At 48.1% G+C, this 24,454-nt stretch overlaps 1 protein-coding gene across 4 annotated transcripts; it reads left to right on the top strand.

Annotated features, from left to right (window-relative positions):
• Nucleotides 1-275: 275 nt before the first annotated feature.
• On the top strand, nt 276-19,658 carry LOC138657386 (RING finger protein 37-like). Of its 4 annotated transcripts, XM_069745143.1 has the most exons (5): nt 289-377; nt 9,095-9,187; nt 10,113-11,280; nt 13,331-13,498; nt 16,648-19,658. In XM_069745143.1, the coding sequence occupies exons 2-5, from the start codon at nt 9,134-9,136 to the stop codon at nt 16,854-16,856; spliced, it is 1,599 nt and encodes a 532-aa protein (XP_069601244.1). In that variant the 5' UTR covers nt 289-377; nt 9,095-9,133; the 3' UTR covers nt 16,857-19,658. The 4 variants fall into 4 exon arrangements, with proteins under 4 accessions (XP_069601242.1, XP_069601244.1, XP_069601245.1 ...); XM_069745144.1 differs by lacking the exon at nt 13,331-13,498 and having other exon boundaries at nt 291-377; XM_069745142.1 differs by lacking the exons at nt 9,095-9,187; nt 10,113-11,280; nt 13,331-13,498; nt 16,648-19,658 and adding exons at nt 1,098-1,208; nt 2,219-4,724 and having other exon boundaries at nt 303-377.
• The last annotated feature ends 4,796 nt before the right edge of the window (nt 19,659-24,454 follow it).

The raw sequence follows: 24,454 nt of genomic DNA, 5'->3' as shown, positions 1-24,454 counted from the left end.
ACATACCTACCATTGCCGGGTTACTACGAGCACTGCCCACGCACTTTGGACTTGGTAAGTACTGACTCCGCCCACACATCTCTGGATTGGATCATAGCTAGCCTCTGGACACGCCTATATTAGATTGACAACCTCTCCTGGCTCCGCCTCCACATTCTACACTTACATTGCGTTTGCGTCAAGCTCCGCCCATTTACTGGCATTTTTACAGCCACCCACTTACTGGCAAGGCGCCGAACTTGTGACGTCACCCCAAGAGTTAGCCACGCCTTGCAGCCCGGCAGAGCTGTGACATTGGGCGCGTCATCGTTGTGCGCCTCTGGATTGCGTCTCTTCCCAGTGCATGGACAGGCGGTGATCAGAGGAGAGCGGAGCGGGTATGTCACCAGCGCCACGGCGGACCGGTGTAGACGGGGAGAGGGGCACGGATGCGGCTCCGGTGTAGTCATAGACTGGTGACGATCTGAAGTCATGTAACGGCGACCAATGAGAGCTCAGCTTTGAGTTTCCCAGAGCGGATTTGGAGATGAGAGCTGCTCTCTGATTGGTTGTCTAGAGCTGTGGGGTCAGTGACACTTGTGGCCCCCTGTCCTTCCTCACAGACCCGGTCACTATAGAAACCGATGGTTACTGACATTGTGTTTGATTTTCACCCTGATTAGCGCTGGGTGACGGGCGGTGAGAACAGAGCAGAGCGCTATCAGTGATGCATAAAGCCACATTTATAATTTCCCTGCTGGTCAGTCATCGGTCACCCCCGCTCCCGGTGTCCGGCAGCCATGTGTAGCCCCCCGTCACCCAGCGTCATTCTTGATGGGCGATGCTTTATCATCGCCCCATTTGTTTGATCACAGGGTCCGTGATATTAGAGGGGGTTTCCACATCAGATTGATTTTGTCAGGGTTCAGAACAAAAGACGAAAAAATTTGATTCTCTCTTCCCCGTCCCTTTCTTGGCGCCTTCGTGTGTTCCCCCTTCACCGGTTTCCACTTCCTGTTCTCTCTGACTGCTCGGCCAATCAGTAGTGAGCTGTGTGATTGGCTGCAGTGGTCACGTGAACCTGTGTCGGAACTTCTACGCTGCAGTGGTATTTATAGACCGACCGGGCAGTGTTGGTACCAGGAGCGCTGAGGGGTGTCGATTTACAGAAAGAAGTGCTAAAAAGAACGACCTCTCCCTTACTGTTCACATCTGATGCCTTCACCAGGGTGAGCAGACCACCGCCGAGTGCCTGCGGGGGCGCCGAGTGCCTGCGGGGGCGCCGAGTGCCTGCGGGGGCGCCGAGTGCCTGCGGGGGCGCCGAGTGCCTGTGGTCGCCGAGTGCCTGCGGTCGCCGTCATCCTTCCCCACTTGTTTCACATCTATCTCTATGAAGCCAGAGCTGTCAATCAAATAAAAGGGGGTGGAGACTGAGGGAAAACAAGCAGTGAAGGGGTGTTTATATATTTGGAGCACCGAGTGGTGGGTCATTCTGTGCTGAAAGAGTCCCTTTAATATAATTTTTGGTCCTTCTCCTGTATATGTGGCTTCCTTCACCCGTCAGGTGGTGATTGTTTGCAGCGGTGGTTGTTGTTTCCAGTCAATGGTGGAGAATGCCCGTCCCACTTAGAGGTATGGTTTTAGTTGGAGGGCAAATCTGGGGGGTTTCCAGAACTCCGATATAGGACAGGTCATCCATATCAGACTGGTGGGGGTGACTGGTGCTGGATCTCCACCAATCAGCTGTACAGCACAGCTCCTTATAGCACATAGTGGCCGTTCTCAGGTACTGCACCTTGGCTCCCATTGAAGTGACTGTAATCAGGGCTGCAGTACTGATAGCGGCCACTAGACAGTGGACTGAGCTGCAGTTTTCCATCTCTGTATACATTGGGCCGGTGCTTATTCCAGCTGATCGGTGGAGGTATCGGACGCCCATGATGTGATGGTGGTGACTTGTCCTCCGTTATGTTGTCCAAGGTACAATATTTTTTTCTTTCCCTTGGGTGTTTTCTTCTTACAATACTTTTCTTGGGCGTTTCATTGACTCCTTTCATGCCTGCTATCGTGAGATGAATGGACGCGAGCCGCCTGGAGTGTCTTTCCATCGCGCCGCCTGTCCACGCACTGCCCGGCCTCTTATCTCTTGTGGATGTTTCTTCCATCTGATTGCTTTTCTGTGCATCATTGTATATCAGGAAGACACTTATCTTCATTCTCCGTCTACCCCTTTTTTCAGTACTCTTCCAATTCGGTTCCTCAAGACCCATGGCCACTGCACTACGTCGAGGATTTCAAGGAGGCGTTTTCCGCACGACTTCATTTTCATCTTTCACTCGATGGACAAGCGTTAAAAGTACAGATCCACTTGGAAGAATCGCTGATCAGCCCGCTTCCCATTACAAGAAAGTGTGCGGCAATGCTGGAGACCTTCCCGATCCCAAAAGACCTTCAGACTACCCCACAGTGGCCAAGAAGGGGCGACCGCAACGTCTCTACCAGCAGCATAAAAATGCAACCGGTTCGCCGAGAATTAAAAAGTTGGACTTGCCGTCACGTACCCGAGAAAACCTGTCAGAGAAATTTTCAAAGACGTATAGGAAAAGCCGAAATGAGGACATGTACGATGATGTGGAATCGTACAATAGCATGGCCGATCCGAGGGGCTTCCAACAGAGTAGAGCAGAGTACAAGTCTCTGTGCTACGGCTTTGGACAGACTGTGCACACATCCAAGGAAGAAGGCGAAACCCTTCTACACAAAGCGGCTTGTAACGACCTCTCTCCTGCAGAAATTTCAGATTTTTGGGAAAAACTAAGTTGCGTCCCTGAAGACCATATGGGAGACCTAAAATCCAATAAACTTTTTGAGAAATTATGTGGCCACAGCGTTGAAGCCTTACAGCTCTACAGTCATCAAGAACTCATCCGTATCCTCAGAGCCTTCGTCCAACTCAAAATTCCCACGAATCACCCCATTCTGAAGGCCTACGAAAAAGAGTTTAGTGGCCGGGTTTGGTACCTGTCTACCAATGAGTTACTTTTGGTGGCAGATATGTGGAGATGCCTCTCGTTCAGCGTCCCGAAGTTTTTGGACATAATGTACAGTTATATGCACTTGCGTTCTATAAACCTAACTTTAGCCCAGGCCATCCAGCTAATATACATCATCGGTGAAGGGAGACGAGCCCCTGAAGAGTTGATGGAGAAACTCGAGGCAGTGGTCTTAAGATATCTTCAAACCATCAACCTAGAAGAAATCGGGACAGTTTGTCTAGGCTTTTTTAAGACCGGTCATGGCTTATCTGAGTATCTGATGAGAAAATTTGGTGATCTGATCGTAGAAAACATCAATGACATAAGCAACTATTCTTTAGTCAACGTCCTTAAAATGTTCCGCTTCACCCGCGTCGACCATGTGGAGTTTTTTAGGCAAGTTGGAAAGGTGGCCGGTCAACGTATACCCAACATGGGCATTCAGGGCATCATGCATGTTACCCTGTCTTTCGCCTCAATGCATATTCTTGATGAAGATCTCATGAATACAGTCGCCTCGGTCATTCCGGATCGAGTAGTCTACTGTAGGAGCAAAGACATTGCCAAGTTGCTCTGGTCTTTTGGCATCTTGACCTATAATCCACCCAACGCTGACATTTTCTACTCCGTTTTAATTCAAGAAATCTACAAAAATCTTGAAGAATTTCAGAGCTTTCCTGAACACTTCTTGACTTGCCTGATGGCCCTTGCTTTTTGTCAGAGGTTCCCGCTGGATTTAATCAAGGTTGCCCTAAGCGAAGCGTTCATCATTCAGTCATCTAAAATAAGCCTGTTCGAACTGAAGAAGGATCTCTTCACCATAGCCGGTAGTGTAGAGATTGAATGCCCAGAATACACCGGAGAAACCATCTCCCCTGAGCTACGCCAAGACGTTACCCAAATGCTTCTAAATTTCTCCAATCTGGACATCTACGTGAAGGAAGAGGCTCTGGTAGCGGCCTCAATGTTAGAAACCTTGTTGGGAGGTCCTGAGTTCGTAAAGCACCACATGATCTTGCCTCATACTCGATCAAAAGATTTGGAGGTCCACTTTGATATCAACAACAAGCCCATCCCGATAAATGCAAGTATTGTCAAAGCTGAGCGATCGAAGAAGAAACCCATTGGCATCCAAGTCACCGATGACCTCATAAGCCAATTACTGAATAAAAATCTGAACCCTTTTCCTGACGATACTCGGGACGGTCCAAAAAATAAAGATTCTGCCAGAATCACTGAAGACCTCTTGTCCCAGTTGACCACACGAAGGAAACTTGATAAGAAACCTGTTGCTGAGGTTATTAAGCTGGCCCTTCAGGTCAGCAACCGGAATCACTATTGCTATGGTCAGAAACGGCTCTTGGGTCTCCATAACATGAAAAGGAGGCAGCTGCAGAAGTTGGGTTACGTGGTGGTGGAGCTGCCGTACTGGGAGTGGTATCCTCTAACCAAATGCTCCCAGTCGGAAAAACTATCATATCTACATTACAAAGTGTTCGAATCACTGGACCAAGCGAGGTGACGGATGGCTGGGTCTGTAGTGCTGACCACTGATCATCACAATCCAAAGGACAAAGTCATCAATGACCGACCAACACGGAACTGATCCAATCGGTTTATTCATTCACGAGAAGTAATAGTCGTGACACAAGAAAATGATATCTCCAGCCCTCTCCTCCATGCTATTTACTGTGAATAAAAAAAGATGGTTGGATTTATTTTTGTCTGTGTAGTGTCAGATTTATTGTTTTCTGCCGATTTGAATTCGTGTTTGGTGCATTTAAATCGCAAAGTAAAAAAAAAATTCTTTGGGGAGGGATAAGTGAAAATAGCAAATATTATATAAGCATATTATACTCCTCCTCTTTCCCCCCGCCTTCCCTCTTTCCCCCCGCCTTCCCTCTTTCACCCCGCCTTCCCTCTTTCACCCCGCCTTCCCTCTTTCACCCCGCCTTCCCTCTTTCACCCCGCCTTCCCTCTTTCACCCCGCCTTCCCTCTTTCACCCCGCCTTCCCTCTTTCACCCCGCCTTCCCTCTTTCACCCCGCCTTCCCTCTTTCACCCCGCCTTCCCTCTTTCACCCCGCCTTCCCTCTTTCACCCCGCCTTCCCTCTTTCACCCCGCCTTCCCTCTTTCACCCCGCCTTCCCTCTTTCACCCCGCCTTCCCTCTTTCACCCCGCCTTCCCTCTTTCACCCCGCCTTCCCTCTTTCACCCCGCCTTCCCTCTTTCACCCCGCCTTCCCTCTTTCACCCCGCCTTCCCTCTTTCACCCCGCCTTCCCTCTTTCACCCCGCCTTCCCTCTTTCACCCCGCCTTCCCTCTTTCACCCCGCCTTCCCTCTTTCACCCCGCCTTCCCTCTTTCACCCCGCCTTCCCTCTTTCACCCCGCCTTCCCTCTTTCACCCCGCCTTCCCTCTTTCACCCCGCCTTCCCTCTTTCACCCCGCCTTCCCTCTTTCACCCCGCCTTCCCTCTTTCACCCCGCCTTCCCTCTTTCACCCCGCCTTCCCTCTTTCACCCCGCCTTCCCTCTTTCACCCCGCCTTCCCTCTTTCACCCCGCCTTCCCTCTTTCACCCCGCCTTCCCTCTTTCACCCCGCCTTCCCTCTTTCACCCCCGCTTTGCCCCTCTGCTTTCCCCTGGCCTCCCTCTTTTCCCTGCCTTCCCGCTTTCCCCTCCGCTTTCCCCCTGCCTTCCTCTTTCCCCCTGCCTTCCTTCTTTCCCCCTGCCTTCCTTCTTTCCCCCTGCCTTCCTTCTTTCCCCCTGCCTTCCTTCTTTCCCCCTGCCTTCCTTCTTTCCCCCTGCCTTCCTTCTTTCCCCCTGCCTTCCCTCTTTCCCCCTGCCTTCCCTCTTTCCCCCTGCCTTCCCTCTTTCCCCCTGCCTTCCCTCTTTCCCCCGCCTTCCCTCTTTCCCCCTGCCTTCCCTCTTTCCCCCTGCCTTCCCTCTTTCCCCCTGCCTTCCCTCTTTCCCCCTGCCTTCCCTCTTTCCCCCTGCCTTCCCTCTTTCCCCCGCCTTCCCTCTTTCCCCCTGCCTTCCCTCTTTCCCCTCCGCTTTCCCCTGGCCTCCCTCTTTCCCCTCTGCCTTCCCTCTTTCCCCCCGCCTTCCCTCTTTCCCCTCCGCTTTCCCCCGCCTTCCCTCTTTCCCCCGCCTTCCCTCTTTCCCCCCGCCTTCCCTCTTTCCCCCCGCCTTCCCTCTTTCCCCCTGCCTTCCCTCTTTCCCCCTGCCTTCCCTCTTTCCCCCTGCCTTCCCTCTTTCCCCCGCCTTCCCTCTTTCCCCCTGCCTTCCCTCTTTCCCCTCCGCTTTCCCCTGGCCTCCCTCTTTCCCCTCTGCCTTCCCTCTTTCCCCCCGCCTTCCCTCTTTCCCCTCCGCTTTCCCCCGCCTTCCCTCTTTCCCCCGCCTTCCCTCTTTCCCCCTGCCTTCCCTCTTTCCCCCTGCCTTCCCTCTTTCCCTCTTTCCCCCTGCCTTCCCTCTTTCCCCCCGCCTTCCCTCTTTCCCCCCGCCTTCCCTCTTTCCCCCCGCCTTCCCTCTTTCCCCCCGCCTTCCCTCTTTCCCCCCGCCTTCCCTCTTTCCCCCGCCTTCCCTCTTTCCCCCTGCCTTCCCTGTTTCCCCCTGCCTTCCCTCTTTCCCCCTGCCTTCCCTCTTTCCCCCTGCCTTCCCTCTTTCCCCCTGCCTTCCCTCTTTCCCCCTGCCTTCCCTCTTTCCCCCTGCCTTCCCTCTTTCCCCCGCCTTCCCTCTTTCCCCCTGCCTTCCCTCTTTCCCCTCCGCTTTCCCCTGGCCTCCCTCTTTCCCCTCTGCCTTCCCTCTTTCCCCCCGCCTTCCCTCTTTCCCCTCCGCTTTCCCCCGCCTTCCCTCTTTCCCCCGCCTTCCCTCTTTCCCCCTGCCTTCCCTCTTTCCCCTCCGCTTTCCCCTGGCCTCCCTCTTTCCCCCCTGCCTTCCCTCTTTCCCCCCGCCTTCCCTCTTTCCCCTCCGCTTTCCCCCGGCCTCCCTCTTTCCCCCTGCCTTCTTTCCCCCTGCCTTCTTTCCCCCCGCCTTCCCGCTTTACCCTCCGCCTTTCTCCCGCCTTCCCTCTTTCCCCCCGCCTTCCCTCTTTCCCCCCGCCTTCCCTCTTTCCCCCCGCCTTCCCTCTTTCCCCCTGCCTTCCCTCTTTCCCCCTGCCTTCCCTCTTTCCCCCTGCCTTCCCTCTTTCCCCCTGCCTTCCCTCTTTCCCCTGCCTTCCCTCTTTCCCCTGCCTTCCCTCTTTCCCCTGCCTTCCCTCTTTCCCCTCCGCTTTGCCCCTCCGCTTTCCCCCGGCCTCCCTCTTTCCCCCCTGCCTTCCCTCTTTCCCCCTGCCTTCCCTCTTTCCCCTCCGCTTTCCCCCGGCCTCCCTCTTTCCCCCTGCCTTCTTCTTTCCCCCTGCCTTCTTCTTTTCCCCCCGCCTTTCCTCTTCCCCCCCGCCTTTCCTCTTTCCCCCCCGCCTTTCCTCTTCCCCCCCGCCTTTCCTCTTTCCCCCCCGCCTTTCCTCTTTCCCCCCCGCCTTTCCTCTTTCCCCCCCGCCTTTCCTCTTCCCCCCCCCCCCCGCCTTTCCTCTTTCCCCCCCGCCTTTCCTCTTTCCCCCCGCCTTTCCTCTTTCCCCCCCGCCTTTCCTCTTTCCCCCCCGCCTTTCCTCTTTCCCCCCCGCCTTTCCTCTTTCCCCCCCGCCTTTCCTCTTTCCCCCCCGCCTTTCCTCTTTCCCCCCCCCCGCCTTTCCTCTTCCCCCCCCCCCCGCCTTTCCTCTTCCCCCCCCCCCCGCCTTTCCTCTTTCCCCCCCCGCCTTTCCTCTTTCCCCCCCGCCTTTCCTCTTTCCCCCCCGCCTTTCCTCTTTCCCCCCCGCCTTTACTCTTTTCCCCTCCTCTGTTGTTTGCTAGTATTATCATTATTCCTGAAAATCCCTTTAGACTGACATTTAAGGGACCTGAATATTAATATAAAATTTTCTGGTTTATTGGGCTTCAGGAAGAAATATTATTAATAATAATAAAGCTGAATATTTTTGCTGTTTCCATGGAGGTTAGTCCCATGTGTCAGATAGGAAGGTCCAGCCCCCACACCGCTAATCAGGAGACGCCCCGCCGACCCTGTGAATTTCACCCACAAAATCAGATCAGACACATGCGGCTCCTTTCTAAAAAAAAATGTCACATTTTGGTTCTATGGTCATGTGACCGCAGCTGCCCCTCACCATGAAACTCCCTCTGGGGGTTTGGGGGTTAGCAGAGCCCGATCAGTTCTTCCAGTGATCGTCTGTTTTCACCCCTCATTTTATTCTATGGTCCTGCAGGTAATGTGTGCGCCCCTGGGATCATGTCTATGTAGATGGGTTGTTGCCATTACCGCTGTTGTCGGTGGTCTCCTGGGGGCGATATTGGGGGACCGTAGGGAACGCATGGATAATAAAGATAAATATCTATAGTAAACGTTGGACAAAAAATACCTGTATCTTGTTTTGTGTTTTGACCATTTAAGTTTAAATGTTTGCAATTAATTGACATCTGCTCTAATTTTAAGTAACAATAAAGATGCAAAAAAACAAAATAAAAAAACCACATAACCAAAAAGTATCAATGTTACCAGGAATCGCAAAAGAATAAAAAAAGATCTACAGATTTCTCGGTTTTAAAATTTGGGATTTGGGTCTTGCTGTAGCCATCAATGACCAGCCGGTGGCGATGTCGGTCTTCATAAGGGATCCCGGCTTGTTAGCTGATTACATGTCTGTCTGTAAGGAAGGAGCAAGAGTGGCGCTTCTGTCGCTCCCTGTGATGTCCGGTCCGTGTGATGACTTGATGACACTATAGTAAATTATGGGATGGCTGCACTGCACTAGTTCAGCAGAGCGGTGCCGTTGTGGAAATATAGAAAGCTTTGTGTCGACCTTTATGGCGACGTCTTGCGTATGCTGCATAGGGACATCAGCGTTGCCGTACACAATATTTTGTGCCACTTTCTTAATTGAAATCTCCCTTTTTAATGAATCCAGTGTCCACCGTCCATCGCTGATCCCAACCATCGTCACAGTACGCTAACCCGCAGCCTGTGATTGAACGTTAACCATCTGATCTCCTAGGTGTTGCTGCGCGGAGACCTGACACTATATTGCGCCAAGATGGTCGTAAATCTCTGCCTTCCTCAGTTCAAGCCACGGGTATATTGCAACAAGGTAACGTTTGCTAATTTATTAAGCGCTAAAGATAAATGAATCGATGGCTTTACATTTCCTAGCGAAAGAACAAGTTTTTCAGTACACGACTAGGTGTCTCGTGCCTCCTAGTCCGACCACGACCCCAGCACTGATTGGCAGCTTTCTGCCAATGTACACAGAGAGCTGGAGTGGGCGGAGTTATACAGAGCTCCGCATTCTGAGCACTGCTAGATCTGTAGCGAAGAAAACTGTGATTGTATCAAACTGACAGCAAACAGCCCAGTAAGTGATACATCGCTGGAATCGAGGTCTATGCCTCTACATCGTGCTGCTATTGGATTACATAGCAAAAACCCGGCGATAAATTGAATCCCAGACTCTAGCGATGTGCTGCTTGCTGTCATTTTGATACAATCACAGTTTTCTATTCTGCAGAGCTCAAATGTAGAGCTCTGTATAACCTTGCCCCCATCACTGATTGGTAACTGTCTGAGTACACTGTGCATAGGCAGCAAGCTTCCAATCAGTAAAGTTACACTTCTCAGGAGGACAACATGGCACGAGACGCCTAGTCCTGTAGTGATAATCTCCTGCTGATAAAACGCTGATGTTATAGAATCAACAGCACAAATCCTAGTAAGTGACACATCACTATGATCAGGGTCTCTGCCCCTACAGTATGCTGCCCTCAGACATGTTCAGATAATGCTTTGAAAGAAAATATGCAGCTATAATTTGATTTGCCGCCTGTCTGCACACAGTCCATGGAGATTCCACATAGGTTCCAAACAGAATCCGCCTTAAGAATATATACGTCGCTTCCTTTTTTTTTTCCCCCAAAGTTCAGATTTCAAATCCAATTATGGAAAAATCCACATTTATAGGTTTAGAAATGGCAGTCCGGTACAAAGAATAGACCATAACATGTCTCCTCTGTTCTTAGATCAGCGCTGATGGATACGAAGTGGAGAATCTGGTCTCCGAAGATCTGGCAAAAAGGAACCGAGGCTTTCGCTGTGAATATTTCATTAAGCCTCCGATACACATCACCTTCTCCTTCCCCTTTAACCTAGATATATGTAGGATTAATATTGACACCTCCTCAGGGGGGCACCAGCACTTTTCAGGAATGGACATATATACAGCTACCTCCACCAACAAAATGTCTAGTACTAACCACGAGGTGAACCAGCCGGCTTCGGTCGGCCAGGCACCGGACAAAGAAGTCTTTGCTTTGGTGGGAAAAGTTGTGCTAAAAAATCAAAGCAAGGCTACTTTCAATAACCGGGGCTTCAAGCCTAGACACCCGTTCCATCAGACCGATAACGTGATGTCCTACCATGGCTCGTCTTGCCAAGATCTGTGGAACAAGGGGCTGCACTCACTAAGTAATGTTGGCCACCTGAAGATCTGCATAACGCATGTGGCCGGGGGGACGCCTTGTAGTATAAAGAGGGTGGAGGTGTGGGGGCAGCCGGCAAAGACTTGCCCCAAGGAACTGGTGGAGAGTGTCTACCAAATCGCTTGCCTGAGTCTTCCCCATGGCTTTGGGCAGCAACGTCCGGCGTCGCCAATGGAAAGCAACTCAGAAAACACACAGCACAGCATGAGCGAGCTCGCCAATATTCTCCAAGATGTCCCCGAGGAGTTTCTGGACCCAATCACACTGGAGATCATGACTTTCCCCATAGTCCTTCCATCGGGGAAAGTCATCGACCAAAGCACACTTGACAAATGCAACCAAAGTGAAGCATCATGGGGCAGGATACCAAGTGACCCGTTTACGGGTGTGCCGTACACCGCACACTCCCAGCCTCTCCCGCATCCTTCACTCAAAGCTAGGATAGACTACTTCCTCCTACAGCACAATATTCCCGGCTCCAACCTCCTGGGAAGAGCGCGAGTCGGCGCCCCAGTGACTGCTTCCGCCATCGCTTTGTCCTCCATGAAGAGGAAAGTGGAGTGGATGGAGGATTCGGCCAACGATGGCGATAAGGTAGACACCTACTTTTCGGCAGTGAATGGCCTCTCTTCTACCTCAGCGATTGGCATGAAAAAGATGAAGATGGAGACTGACAGTCACACGTCACAGATGGATTGCTCCAATTCAGGTACTCCTAACGCTGGCTATTTCTAAAGGGTAAAGTAGGAATCAGTCGTCAATACCTGATTGGGGGAGGTGCGATACTCGTCATCCTCACCGATCAGCTGTTTTCCGATGCTGGAGACTCCTGTCAACTGTGTAGTGGCCACAGCGCCGTGCTGCAGATCCACCGTTATTCATTGTGCAGGACCTGGCCACAGCCACTATACAGCTTACGGAGCTGTGCTGATCCCACCAAGGCTGATCTTCAGGGGTGCTGGGTTTCGTACTCCCACCAATTTGATGTCCTAGACCCTCTGGACAGCCCCTTTAAGAAAACTGCCAAACTGGAAACTCATAGTACATGCAGTGCTCCGTGGGAAATAAAATATGCAAATAGGAAGAGAACAAGCACTCTAGCGACACCGATTGGAAGTGGAAATCCTAGAAGACAATATTCACTGTTTTAAAGAAACTTTGTCACATGACGTGTAGATATAAAGCCAAACCAGAACCTCCACTTGTATATAGGTTTTACATCGTTCTTACCTGTCAGTATAAAGTGGTTGTGTGAAGGAGAGGACGTTAATGGGGATCTAAAAGGCAATGGCCAAGACTAAGGCACCAGCAACCCATGCTATCAAAATTACGGCAGTGAAGACCCTGGTAGACTTATCCAGGCTTGCACAAGATCGATCTTCCTACAGATCGTTCATCCATCAAGTCACCATGACTTGTGGCCAAGCTGAATGCCAATAAATAATAGGGAATGTTTCTCCTGATGGAGACCACCGTACTAGTGTAGGAAGACCTATAAGCCTCACAATGTCCCCTGGGAAATACAGTATGCAAATAGTCTCTACATATAGGACAAAAACAGAGGCTTGACTGGGAAGTGGCAATTCAATTTGGGGACCTCTTAGTGGACGTATCATCGGATCAATCGTGGCCAGTTTTTTGCTCTTATTTTATTCCTGATACTTTCCTGAGTAGTTTTTTTTTTTTTACTTCACCATACAGTTCCAGAGATCAAGACCTTTTATATTTAGTGCTAATTTTTATGGTCACCGGCTCCTCAGGGGCGTGTCAATCGGCTGCTCTGTATTATTATCCAGTGAGCCCTTTTGTTAAGAGCATATAAAGTAGCAATAAATTAAAATCTCTGGACCTATGTGGAATTTAACAAAAAATGTGCAGAATACTCGGGGTCAGCCGGAATAAAAAAAAGCAAAAATGGCCACTTCCGACCAGTGATAGGTCCCAAACTTTGACCCTTCTATCTGTCGAAGGCCTCTCACACAGCCAACCATACTCCTACATTGCACTGATGAGACAGCTGTCTGAAGATGGCGGACTGCTTGTTCTGGAGAAAATTCTGGTCTGGTTTTACTTCCTTATTCATGTGAAATGAAGGATCTTTTAAATAGTGGATAAGTGGCACTAGAGACCCTTTTCCTCTGTGAGGAGGCTTCTCGACACTGGAGAAAGTTGGCCAGTGTCCAGCGCTGAGAGAGAAGGGGACTAGCTGCTCATTTCGGTAGCGAAGGATGATCCTTTGTCAACACTGGAACGTGCTGTTACAGAAAACTTTCTCCTGTGTCGAGAAGAAGCTGAAAATGGCCCAGCCCCAAGCTGGGACCACCATTAAATCTGACCATTGGAGCAGCTTCATCAGTTAATACAGCATCTAAACTTTATTTTTTCAACTGGATAACCCTGTTGAGGTTCACAAAAGTATTGATGGTCTCATCAGCCAGGTAAGATAAGCAGGCTCTCCTGGATCCTTATGAGTGATTCCTAGGAGTGATATTGCCCTGTTTGTTCAGCCACAACGTCCTCATAGGTGATCAGTGTAGACAACGTCTCCATACTGACAGATTTTAGGAATGGGCATGTTATCCTTATGATGCTCAGTAGGTGTCTCAGGCTTTGGGCCTGAATTGTCAAGGCTTAGGAAAAGTTTTTAATCTAAACTCAAGAGGCTCACAGTGGGAGGGGAAATGGGACATCGAGGATGTTGGGCTGGAATATTATTGTTGGGGTTTGGGATTTGTTTTAAGATTTTGGTTTGCCCACAGAGTCAATATCCCATGAGCAGAGACTAACACAAAGCTTGGACCAAGCTCTCACCTCAGCCCTGGGCTCCATGCCGTCGTACACAGCAAGGTTTATGAAGAGTCAACAGCCAGGATTTCACATGGAGAGCGCTGGGAGCCCACCCTGGACCACAGCCTCAACCTTCACCGGTATTGTCCTAGAGAAGATCACTACTGGCAATGATCCGTATATTGAGCAATGCAGGGATGATCCGCACCGTGTCTATCCTGCATCTCCTGCCCCTCATGTCATATGGTCCTCCCTATATCCATGGGGCCCTAATGGATAGCTATGGCAGTGGGGGCACCCATTACCACCACCTTGGTACTCCTGTGAGGCTCAGCCACAGGATGGTCTTCTTTAGAGATCTTAATTTTTTTTTTTACTGTATTCAATACTAGCAGTACCAAGTATTGTAACATAGAGCAAGAGAACAAACAATGACAAGTTCAAGACAAAAAAAAGTTAACTTTTAAAAATGTTAAACAGAAATATAAAACTTTTAATTCTCCTTCAGCTTCCAAAATAAAAAATTACATATAAAAAATAATTACAAACAAGAAGATACGGTAGTCACTATTGCTGTGGCTGTAAAAGTCCGATATATGAAAGTATAACAAAAATGTAATCCATAGAATATATGCTGGGGGAAAAAAAGCAAAACGCCAGAACTTCCTTTTTTTTTTTTTGTAAACTGCATGTCGTTTAAAAATGCAATACAAATTACTTACCCCAAAATGGTAGTAATATAAAAAACAAACTTATACAGGTCTATCCACTGGGTAAAAAATAAAATTTATAGGTTTCAAAATGAAAGTACTCAAGCAAATTTTTTATTTTTTTATTTTACAAATGTAAGTTCTTATTTTTTTTAAGCCAATAAAATATAAAAAAGTCTTCACAAGTCTAGGAGTCATCGTAACCGTATTGACCATCCCGTCACCTCGTCACACAAATTGCTATGAAAACGAAACCCCAAAGACCGTTGAAAATGCATTTTATTTGGGCCATTTAACCAAATTTCAGGGTTTTCTTTCTAGTTTTTCACTTATGTAATGAAATGTCAAAACTACAACTCGATCTCCAAAAATCAAGTCTTCGTGCAGCTATGTGCATCTCTCTGCCTCACCCTCTCTCCTCCACTGATTCTCCTCTTCTCCCCTTCACTTACGACGTGCTTCCTCCAGACTATTGAACGGGCTTCCCCCGGAACTACAGACTATGCGACGGGCTTCCCCCGTAACTCCGGACTATGGGACTATGCGACGGGCTTCCCCCGGAACTCTGGACTATGCGATACGACGGGCTTCTCTCAGAACTCCTGACTATGCGACGGGCTTCCACCGGACCTGTGGACTGTGTGACGGGCTTCCCCTGGAACTCTGGACTGTGCGACGGGCTTCCCCCGGAACTCTGCACTGTGCGACGGGCTTACCCAGGAACTCTAGACTGTGCGACGGGCTTCCCCAGGAACTCTGGACTGTGCGACGGGCTTCCCCAGGAACTCTGGACTTTGCGACGGGCTTCCCCCCGAACTCTGGACTGTGCGACGGGCTTCCCCCGGAACTTTGGACTGTGCGACGGGCTTCCCCCGGAACTCTGGACTGTGTGACTGGCTTCCCCCGGAACTCTGGACTGTGCGACGGGCTTCCCCCGGAACTCTGGACTGTGCGACGGGCTTCCCCTGGAACTCTGGACTGCGCGACGGGCTTCCCCCGGAACTCTGGACTGCGCGACGGGCTTCCCCGTACAAATCCAGAACTTTTAAGTTGTTTCTCTCATCTCTAAATAAATGAAGTTGTGACTTGTGGGGGAAAAAGCAAAGAAAAAACATCGCAAAGACTGAAGTTTATGATTGGAATCACTAATGAAGACCTAAGAGTCAGTTCAACCCATTTACCCCCATAACGAGAAAAGACTAATACGTGTGAATGACGTCCTAGTTGGCGGGTTGTTCCCGCAAATTGTTAAAATACAAAGCTCGGTAATGAGTGATATCCCGGCCCCTTCTCTAACAGCATTTTTCTGGCAGTGACCCCCTTAGATGTCACAGTTATGTTATTGCCACAAGACCCCCTTTCTCCCCCCTCTTCAGTTTGATCCAAGAACCTAATAAAGATGCATATCAGTGTTATGCCGACCAATTTACCATACAGTATGGTTTTGAATGAACAACTTCATAGAAGTCAGGTCTAAAATATATATTTTTTTTATAGAGCTGTAACGATATTAAAAGCACAAAATTCTTCTTTTTTACATTAGAAAAAAATTTAAAGATAAATATTGCTGGGTCCACAAAGATCCAAAAATATGTTATCGGAAAGCAGTAAAAAAGAAAAATATTTTATACATAAAAAGACTAAAGTTTCCAGAATGTTACTAATATAAAATGACAACACTTTACTCTCCCCCACCCCCTAAAAAACACAAAAACTAAGTCCTGTCACCGTTTTGATTAAGGCCGGGATCACACATGCGAGAAACACGTCCGTGTCTCGCTTGTGAAATCCAAGCTCTGGCGCCGGCACTTGGGAGCGGAGCGTGCGGCTCCATGTGTTGCTATGCAGTCGCACGCTCCACTCCACAGTGCCGGCGCCACATCTTGGATCCCGGCCTAAGAAGAAAAGTCACTAACAAGGGTTTTTTGTGCTAAAGACAGACTGGCTATGTGCACACGTCAGGATTTCTTGCAGAAATTTCCTGAACAAAACCGGACATTTTCTGCATTTTTTTTTCTTCCTGCTGATTTTTTGTTGATTTTTTTGTTGTTTTTTTTTTTTTCCGGAGGTTCTGGGATGCAATAATATAGTGGGAAATCCGCAAAACATCTGCAAAATTAATGAACATGCTGTTTTTTTTTCCACGGGAAAAAACGCAACATATGCACAAAAATTGTGGAATTCATTCTAAATGATGGGATGCATATGTATGTGTATTTTAAGCGTTTTTATCGCGTTTTTATAGCGAAAAAACGCAAAAAAAAAAACCTCAAAAAATCCGCAACGTGTGCACACAGCCTAAGCAAATTAATTGGTGAAAAACAAAGACAGTATCCACTTCCTGAAGGCCCACAGTAGGCCATGGATTTATCACTCCTGATGTTACCGCCGCACCATCTTTCGCAGGTACTGCTGACATTGCAGGATCAGGGGGTGTGCAGGAGGGGTCCCCATTATTGATGACTGTATTAATTGTCTTTACATAATGGGGGGGTTCTACTTTCAGACTTCATCGTTGTGTATTTGCCTTTTGACGTCAGGTTTTAGTAACGATTTTGTGTGTGGGATCTCTTCTGCAGAGCACGCGAGGAGCGGCGCGGATCAAGGCTGCGCGTCTTGTCTGAGGACATTTTCAGCTTATTCTAAGACTGAACCCATTTACCAGCTTTCCTGCAGCCACCTGATGTGTCGCCCTTGCCTGGCCGAAACGCAAAAGGCGCTCTCCGTCGTCTGCAGGAATTGCAATCGGACCGTTGCCACCCGTGACGTGCTGAGGGTCCACCTGTAGACGGCGCCAAGACCAGAGGAGCCAATCACGTTCAGCTTCCTTCCGGGGTGTAACGCTTAGACGGGACACAACCTTTGCTGCTAATCTCTACAGACTTGTGCATATTTATTTAAAAAGGTCATATTAGGATGTTTAGCCGGCGCCGGAGCCTCGGCCTCTCCGCTCGCTCATAGCTGTGCTAGCCAAAAAAAAAAATCTAGTTTTTGTGTTTACAATGGGATTCCACAACGGACGCCTGATGGAAACCTGATTTTGGAATTAAGTGCAATTGTGTATCGTGATCCTCATGCTTTCCTTCCTTGGTGCCTGGTATGTTCCCCGCGTGGTTCCAGTAATAACAGGCCTCGTACCGCCATCTGTTGTGCCCTGTTGGTCTCTTGAGCATTTCCATAGTAATAAAATGGCCTTACTTGGGCACCCCCTTTGCACAGACCACCCCCGTCTTCCTTCAGTTATCTAATGTGGTTATTAAATTGGCGCCAAATGTGTCAAAGGATCGGCGCTCCCTCCATATATGTGCACTTCCTGTCACATGACATAAGTACAATTTGCAATATGGCCGTCTTCAGTCTAGAATTATTCATCTCAGGTACCTGTTTGAAGGTTTCAGATCCAATCTGTCTACATCCTAGCAACCATCTTAGAGGTGTTCTCTAACGTCGGTAGGATGACCATCTTTGTGGTCGATGCGGAGCAGCGATGTAGAATGTTTTCTTAAATGGTTATCGTCAATGTCTTCAGGAGATATCACTCCTGACCTAAGGCTTCCTGATCGCTAGGAGCAATGCGCTTCTCAGTGATTGACGGTCCGGACCAGCGGCTTTGCCTCCACAGCACCGGAGGAGTTATGAATCTCCAGAGCAGCACTTGCAGTCTCCATAGCAAAGAGCTTATGAGCGCTGCATTCCTTGCCGAGAAGACCACTTCTCTGCAGCAGTGGCCTGTAGTCCTGGCAACAAGATGTATACAAAAGTAGATTATTAATAAGTAAATTGCAAAACTACCCATTTATGATGACGTGACATCCCTCTCAATAGTAGAGTCATATACGAATAGTGTAGATGCTATATCATAGCGGAGCTTGACTTGGCCATTCTTATTGTCCATGCATCCAGTAGATTATTCCCCTTTTCCTTATAAATCGATAGATAGGTTGTTTTTTAAATAACTAAACTCAACCCCGGTTGGGGAAAAATGCCGAAATTTGTACAATTTTTAAAATAGGGAATCAAAAATTCCATTCTACACCGTTGATTTACTGGAGGCCATCAGTGCAAAAATGACATAACTGGTTACGGTCCTTTTCATTGCAGAAAGGGGACTTGCAATTTCTTCAGAGACCTTCGAACACTTGTACATGACCCTCACTGTGCTGTAATTCTGAGACGGTGGCTGTGAATGTGCGACAATTCTAACCTTTACGTGAAGTGTTCTTGCAGTACGTCCGTTTCATTCCGTAAGTTTAGGTCCTCATTGCTGACTGTGGTACCACTGTGCAGATTGATGTTTTGTGACATGATTTACTCTTTAGCCAAAGTATTATAGATGCCCACCTTAAGGAAAAGATCTATTTCTTAGGCTTTTGTTTATTTTTTCAAAACTTGACTGAAGCTTGGTAAAATGACACATTGTCGTAACCCATCTTGGAGAGAAATGTTTCTTACTATCATACAATTAATGCAGAGAGAAAACATTAGAAAAAAAATAATCTCTTTCTGTACAGACTGTCAGATCATCAGAGCATCCATTTTTTGGTGAAGTGGGAATCGTTGTCAAGTCTTCTTCATTTATATATTCACGTTCTGGTAAGATGAGCTTGGCCAGGTTCAGATCACGTTTTGGGACCTGATTGTGACTCCGTTGGCTTCGGTCTGTATATCTGAAAAGCAGGGTTTTGCTGTGCCCCCGTTTAAAGCCATTCAGTGGAATAAGACAAATGGAACCCAAATTATGAAACGTTTGACCACTGTTTTCCAGCTATGTCCAATTCAGCAGAAAAGAATAATGTAGACTACTCCGTTATTGTCACCAGCTAAACAGATTCGGACCCCATTTGTCTTATTGAATTGATTGGCTCTGATGGAGGGAAAGAAGAAGCCATGAAAGGGCAGCCACGTGCGTTGGTAAAGAAGAAGCCATGAAAGGGCAGCCACGTGCGTTGGTAAAGAAGAAGCCATGAAAGGGCAGCCATGTGCGTTGTGAGCTGATCCTTGGGATGAATTCTATTTTTGTTGCAGTGTTCTTCAAAAATGTGCTCTACTAAATTGCTTTTTTTTTGGTGCCAAACACATGGATTTCTACAAACCCTAAACCAATGAATTAGAAGAGTTGTGTAAAATCTGCGCCATGTTAACTATACTCTTTGTTGGAGAAAATTTTGCTATTTTTGTCCATTGCCAACTCTACTCCCTAAGATTACATGCAGTTTTGACTATCCCTTGTAATGTGAATGTTTACAGATCTCTCCATGTTCTGATTGTCTTTTTAGAAACATAAGGTCAAGCTCATCGATTTTTATATGGCTATAAGCTTGCTGGGTCTTAAGTAAAGTTCCATATGTGTTTTTCAGGATATGTGATGGAACCGAAATTGACTGTTTCTTGTGCCTTTGTGTAAGTTAAACTGTAAAATTTCAAGCCAATGTCAACACGGGCCAAATACTTTCACAAGCACCTTCTCGTCTTGCCACAATCTAAATAATCTTACGGACGAGTGAATAATCTGTGTAAGAACATGTAGAACGTTCTTTGGATAACAACTGCTCAATGTAATGTATGGCGCATTAAAGATATGCTAAAATTTTGTTATTGTGGTTTGCTTTCTGTGCTGTAAAATACTTATTTTTTTTTGTTTGGAGGAAGGGCATGTGCCACCGCCTGCCTTATTTTAGTCTACTAAACCAGTCCTTCGCTTGTGGTTCACCTAAGCCTTTCGAACCAACTTCTGAAAGTTTTTGCTTCCAAACTTTAGCTATGCTGCAGTAAATCCAGACTGGACAATACGGCCTTGTTTTTTTAGCTTTTTATTTCTTTATTATTTTAAATAGAAAATACCATGCAAATGCAACAAATGACAGAGGAAAATTGCAACCTGATCTAAACCCTTCATCCCAACTCTGACAATCTCTGATTGTCGTAAAGAAAAAAAAAAGTCTTTCATAGTAATTGACAAGTTAAGAGCCTAAATCATTCTATACTTAGGAGGATAACATAATGTCATCCCCAATCTTCCAAAAATGACTCTACTTTTGGCCTTAGTGTTGACAGCTTGGGGGGGCGTGGCCTGAGAGTCCATGTGAGCGGACGTGTGGCTGTGAGCTCCCGCCGCTGTATATCTAAAAATCCTGCAGAGCCGCTGCTGTTTGGTCCCTGAGGGGGCTTACCGGCTGCGGGGAGACTTGTGGAGCCCGGTGGCGCTGAGCGGTAGCGCTGGAACCGGCGAACATGACAAGGAGACGGCAGAAGGACGCAGGAGCCGGGGATGCAGGTGCAATCCAAGATGGCGCCGACACAAGGGAGAAGGCGGATAAGGAGAACGCCGCATGCAGAAAGCGTATGGTGGTAGCGGCAAAGCTCCAGCAGTTCGCGAGAGCGGAGGCCGCAGAGGAGGGAGCCGGAGCTGATACCGAAGAGGAGGAGAGCCAAGCAGGAGAATATGAGGTACAACAGGGGAGAAAGGAGAGTAAAATGGCGGTGGCAGAAGGGGGACCCGAGGAAATGGCGCCAGAAGCTGAGCCTACCTTAAGAGACGTTTTTGCGCTAGTTTCTTCATGTAAACAGTCTCTGACCTTACAGATACAGGAGGTTAAGGGGGACACAGCCCAGATAAACGCAGCCATGCAGAAGATTGACAAACGTGTGGGGGAGGTGGAGGAGAGAGTGAGCACTGCAGAAGATCATATAGTGCAGCTGCAAAAAGCAAAGAAAAAGTTCACTCAAGCAATAGCTGAATTGGCGGCGAAAAATGAGGACCTTGAGAACAGGTCCAGAAGAAATAATATTCGCATAGTGGGCATCCCTGAAAAAGCTGAAGGGAGGAATCCAACGGAATATATTGAAAAATGGCTATTAGAGACTTTTGGAGATATGGCGCTAACAAAAGTGTTCGCGGTAGAGAGAGCGCATAGGGTCCCACCGAAACCACCTGTCCCTGGAGCGAATCCCCGTACCATGTTAGCAAAAATTCTAAATTATAGAGACAGAGACATTATCCTGAGGAAGGCCAGAGACATGACGGATCTGACAGTTGAAGGCCAAAAGATTGCTATATACCCAGACTATTCTACTTTGGTGCAGAGACAACGGATGATGTTCACGGGTATCAAGAGACGGCTGAGGGAGTTGGGAGTGCAGTACTCCATGATGTTTCCAGCAAGACTGAGGGTGGTGGCATTTGAGAAAATTCACTTTTTTCAGAAGCCGGTGGAAGCTACCCAGTGGATCAATATCAATGCTAAAAAGCTTAAAGGAAAAGGAGACTGAAACTGTGGGAAGAGTCTGATTTTGGTTATCTATTTGTCAGTGGGCATAGAGTCATGTGATTGACAAACTAGGGGGTATGGGTGGTGAAGAAGGGAGCTGGATTGTACTCAGTTAAAGGGAGAGTGTAATGGCTGCTGGGAAGGAGGGAGGAAGGGTAAGCGGCATATTTTAAGTGTATGCAGGTTTCTTGCGTATGTAAATAATTCTACGTTAAAATATTTTGAGACACGTTATTTTTCAAAATGTCTGAAATCCTGTTATGTACAGTGGTGGGAGGAGGGTTGGGAAGGTAATGCCAAACGGAGTGTTCGCTATGGGCGATGATGCCCCACTCTTGAAAAGAGGTGGAATGGTTAGTTGTGAGGGGGGATGGGTGGGAGGGGGAGTTGGGGGGGGGGAGGGAAGTTCGACAGCTCGTGCTCAAAAAAGATGATCCTTTGAGTGAAGATGAGCCAAGTGATGGGGACCCGCTTTAAGATTTTGTGCTGGAATGTGAGAGGTCTAGGGGTAAAATCCAGACGTGCCGCGTGTTTGCAACATGTAAGAGACCAACGGGCCTCAATGATTTGCTTGCTGGAGACGCATTTGGTAAGGGAAAAGGTGGATGTCCTAAATAGACGTTGGATCCAGAAGGGATATCATTCTACCTTCTCCACGTATGCAAGAGGAGTCTCAATCTTGGTTCCAGCGGGAGTTCAGTATGAGGAGGTGAAGGTATATGTGGATGTGGATGGGCAGTATGTACTAATATGGTGTATATTGTATGGAGTGATGTTGTGTGTTGCCGCGATGTATATTCCGCCCCCCTACTCTAGCAGGGAAATTAGAGAAGTAATGGAGCGAGTGGAAAGATGGGGACCGACACCGTTAATAATTATCGGGGATCTAAACAACATCTGTGATGAATATTGGGAGAAAAATAAAAATACTCAGAATAGGTCGGAGGGACACATAACAACATTTGGCACCTATATACAGGAGATAGGTATGATTGATCTTTGGAGGGTCAGACATATTGGAGAGAGAGGGTACTCATGTTATTCACCAGCGCATGCCACGCTCTCTAGGATTGATATGGCTCTGGGTAACAGGATTATGGACACGTTGGTTGGGGAGGTGAGATATCTGCCAAGGGCCCTGTCAGACCATAGTCCAATTGAAGTAGAGGTTAGATTGGAGGGGGCACGTTCGACAAGTGGGAGAGAATGGAAGATTCATCCCAATTGGTTACAGAGTATTGAGTTGGAAAGTATAGGACGGGAGGTGGCGGAATTCTTTCTCTTAAATGATGGAAGCACTGATGCTCTTACAATCTGGGATGCAATGAAGGCGTATCTGAGGGGACTACTGTTTAGGGACATTAGTAGGTGTAAGCGGAGGACGAGGGAGGCTGAAAAGGCGGCAGTTGAGGAGTTGAAGGAAGCAGAAGACGGGATGGCCACACTGGGAACCCCTGAGGCAGAGAGAAGGATGAAAAACGCACAAAATCATTTGGAAAAAATTCTGTTAGGCAAAGCTGAGAGGAAGCGGGATTTCCAAAGGGTATTGTTTTATCAGGAGGGAGAAACAGTGGGACATATGCTGTCGGTAGTGGCTGCTGCTCAGAGAGGGTCTTCATATATACACTCTTTGGAATCTGCAAGTGGAGGTAGAATAACGGAGACGCCTGAGATTTTGAGGGCCTTCGCGGACTTCTATGCAGATTTGTATTCCTCTCGGGTTGGTGAATCGGTCGAGGACACATTGACTTTCTTGGAGGGTCTGGATCTGCCGAGACTGAATGAGGCAGATAGGGAGAGCCTTGAGGCCCCTATCACTGAGGAGGAATTGAGTCGGGCATTGATGTCTATGACTAATGGGAAGGCGCCTGGGGTTGATGGGCTACCCGCTGAGATCTATAAAGGTTTGGCAGAAGTGTTGATTCCTAGATTAAAAATGGTACTGGAGGAAGCTAGGTCCCGAGGGTGCTTGCCAGCCTCTATGAGAGAGGCCATAATAGTGGTTATTCCAAAGGAGGATAAGGACTTGGGGAAACCGGAGTCGTACCGCCCAATTTCTTTACTAACTATTGATGTCAAGCTTCTGGCCAAGGTGTTGGCTCTCCGCCTCTCTAGTGTTCTTGCGAGTCTGGTGCATTCGGACCAGTCTGGCTTTATGCCTGATAGATCAACGGCGATCAACTTGCGGAGATTATATGTAAATTTGCAGGTAGAGTCTGATAACTGTGGTCGAAGAGTGATTGCATCGCTAGATGCGCATAAGGCGTTTGACAGTGTTGACTGGGGATACCTCTGGCAGGTGCTGGAATGTATGGGGTTTGGTCCGCAGTTTGTGGCCTGGATACAGCTGTTGTATTCATTACCGACGGCCAGAATTAGAGTGAACGGGGAGCTGTCTCAACCTATAGGGCTGGCTAGGGGTACTAGGCAGGGATGCCCGCTCTCACCCCTCCTGTTCGCGTTGGCTGTAGAACCTCTTGCTGCTAAGATTCGGCAGTCTGATAGGGTCCCTGGGTTTAGGTATGGGAAAGTAGAGGAAAAAATAGCGTTATACGCGGATGATGTTTTGCTGTTCCTGGCGGATCCAGACGAATCACTAAGAGGGGCCATTGAAATTGTTGAGAGATTTGGTAATGTGTCGGGACTAACAATTAATTGGGATAAGTCGGTTCTTTTTAGGGTGGATGACGTAGGAGAGAATGTGAGTGAGGATGTTGGGGATGAGAGGCTAAAGGTGGTTTCCCAATTTAAATACCTTGGAATATGGATTTCGGTGCCAATTGCGGAGTTCCTGCAAAGGAATTTGACTCCTGTTATGGGGGTACTCAAGGCGAAGGTAGATGCCTGGAATAAACTACATCTATCGGTCGTCGGTAGGGTAAACCTTATTAAAATGGTCCTGATGCCAAAAATTCTATATGTTCTACATAACGCACCAATTTGGATCCCTCGGGGGAAGTTCAGGCAGATTAATGCCCTTTTTAGAAGTTTGATATGGGGAAGACAATATCCACGTATTAGCCTGGAGACGCTTCAGCGACCCAAGGAAGATGGTGGTTTGGCTTTGCCCAACCCGGAAATATACTTCCTTGCGGCCCAGAGCCAGCATTTGAAGGGC

The sequence above is a fragment of the Ranitomeya imitator genome, chromosome 1 (genome assembly GCF_032444005.1).
Source record: "Ranitomeya imitator isolate aRanImi1 chromosome 1, aRanImi1.pri, whole genome shotgun sequence".
Lineage (NCBI taxonomy): Eukaryota > Metazoa > Chordata > Amphibia > Anura > Dendrobatidae > Ranitomeya > Ranitomeya imitator.
The sequence above is the reverse complement of the archived record's forward strand: the minus strand, read 5'-3'. Positions and strand labels throughout refer to the sequence as shown.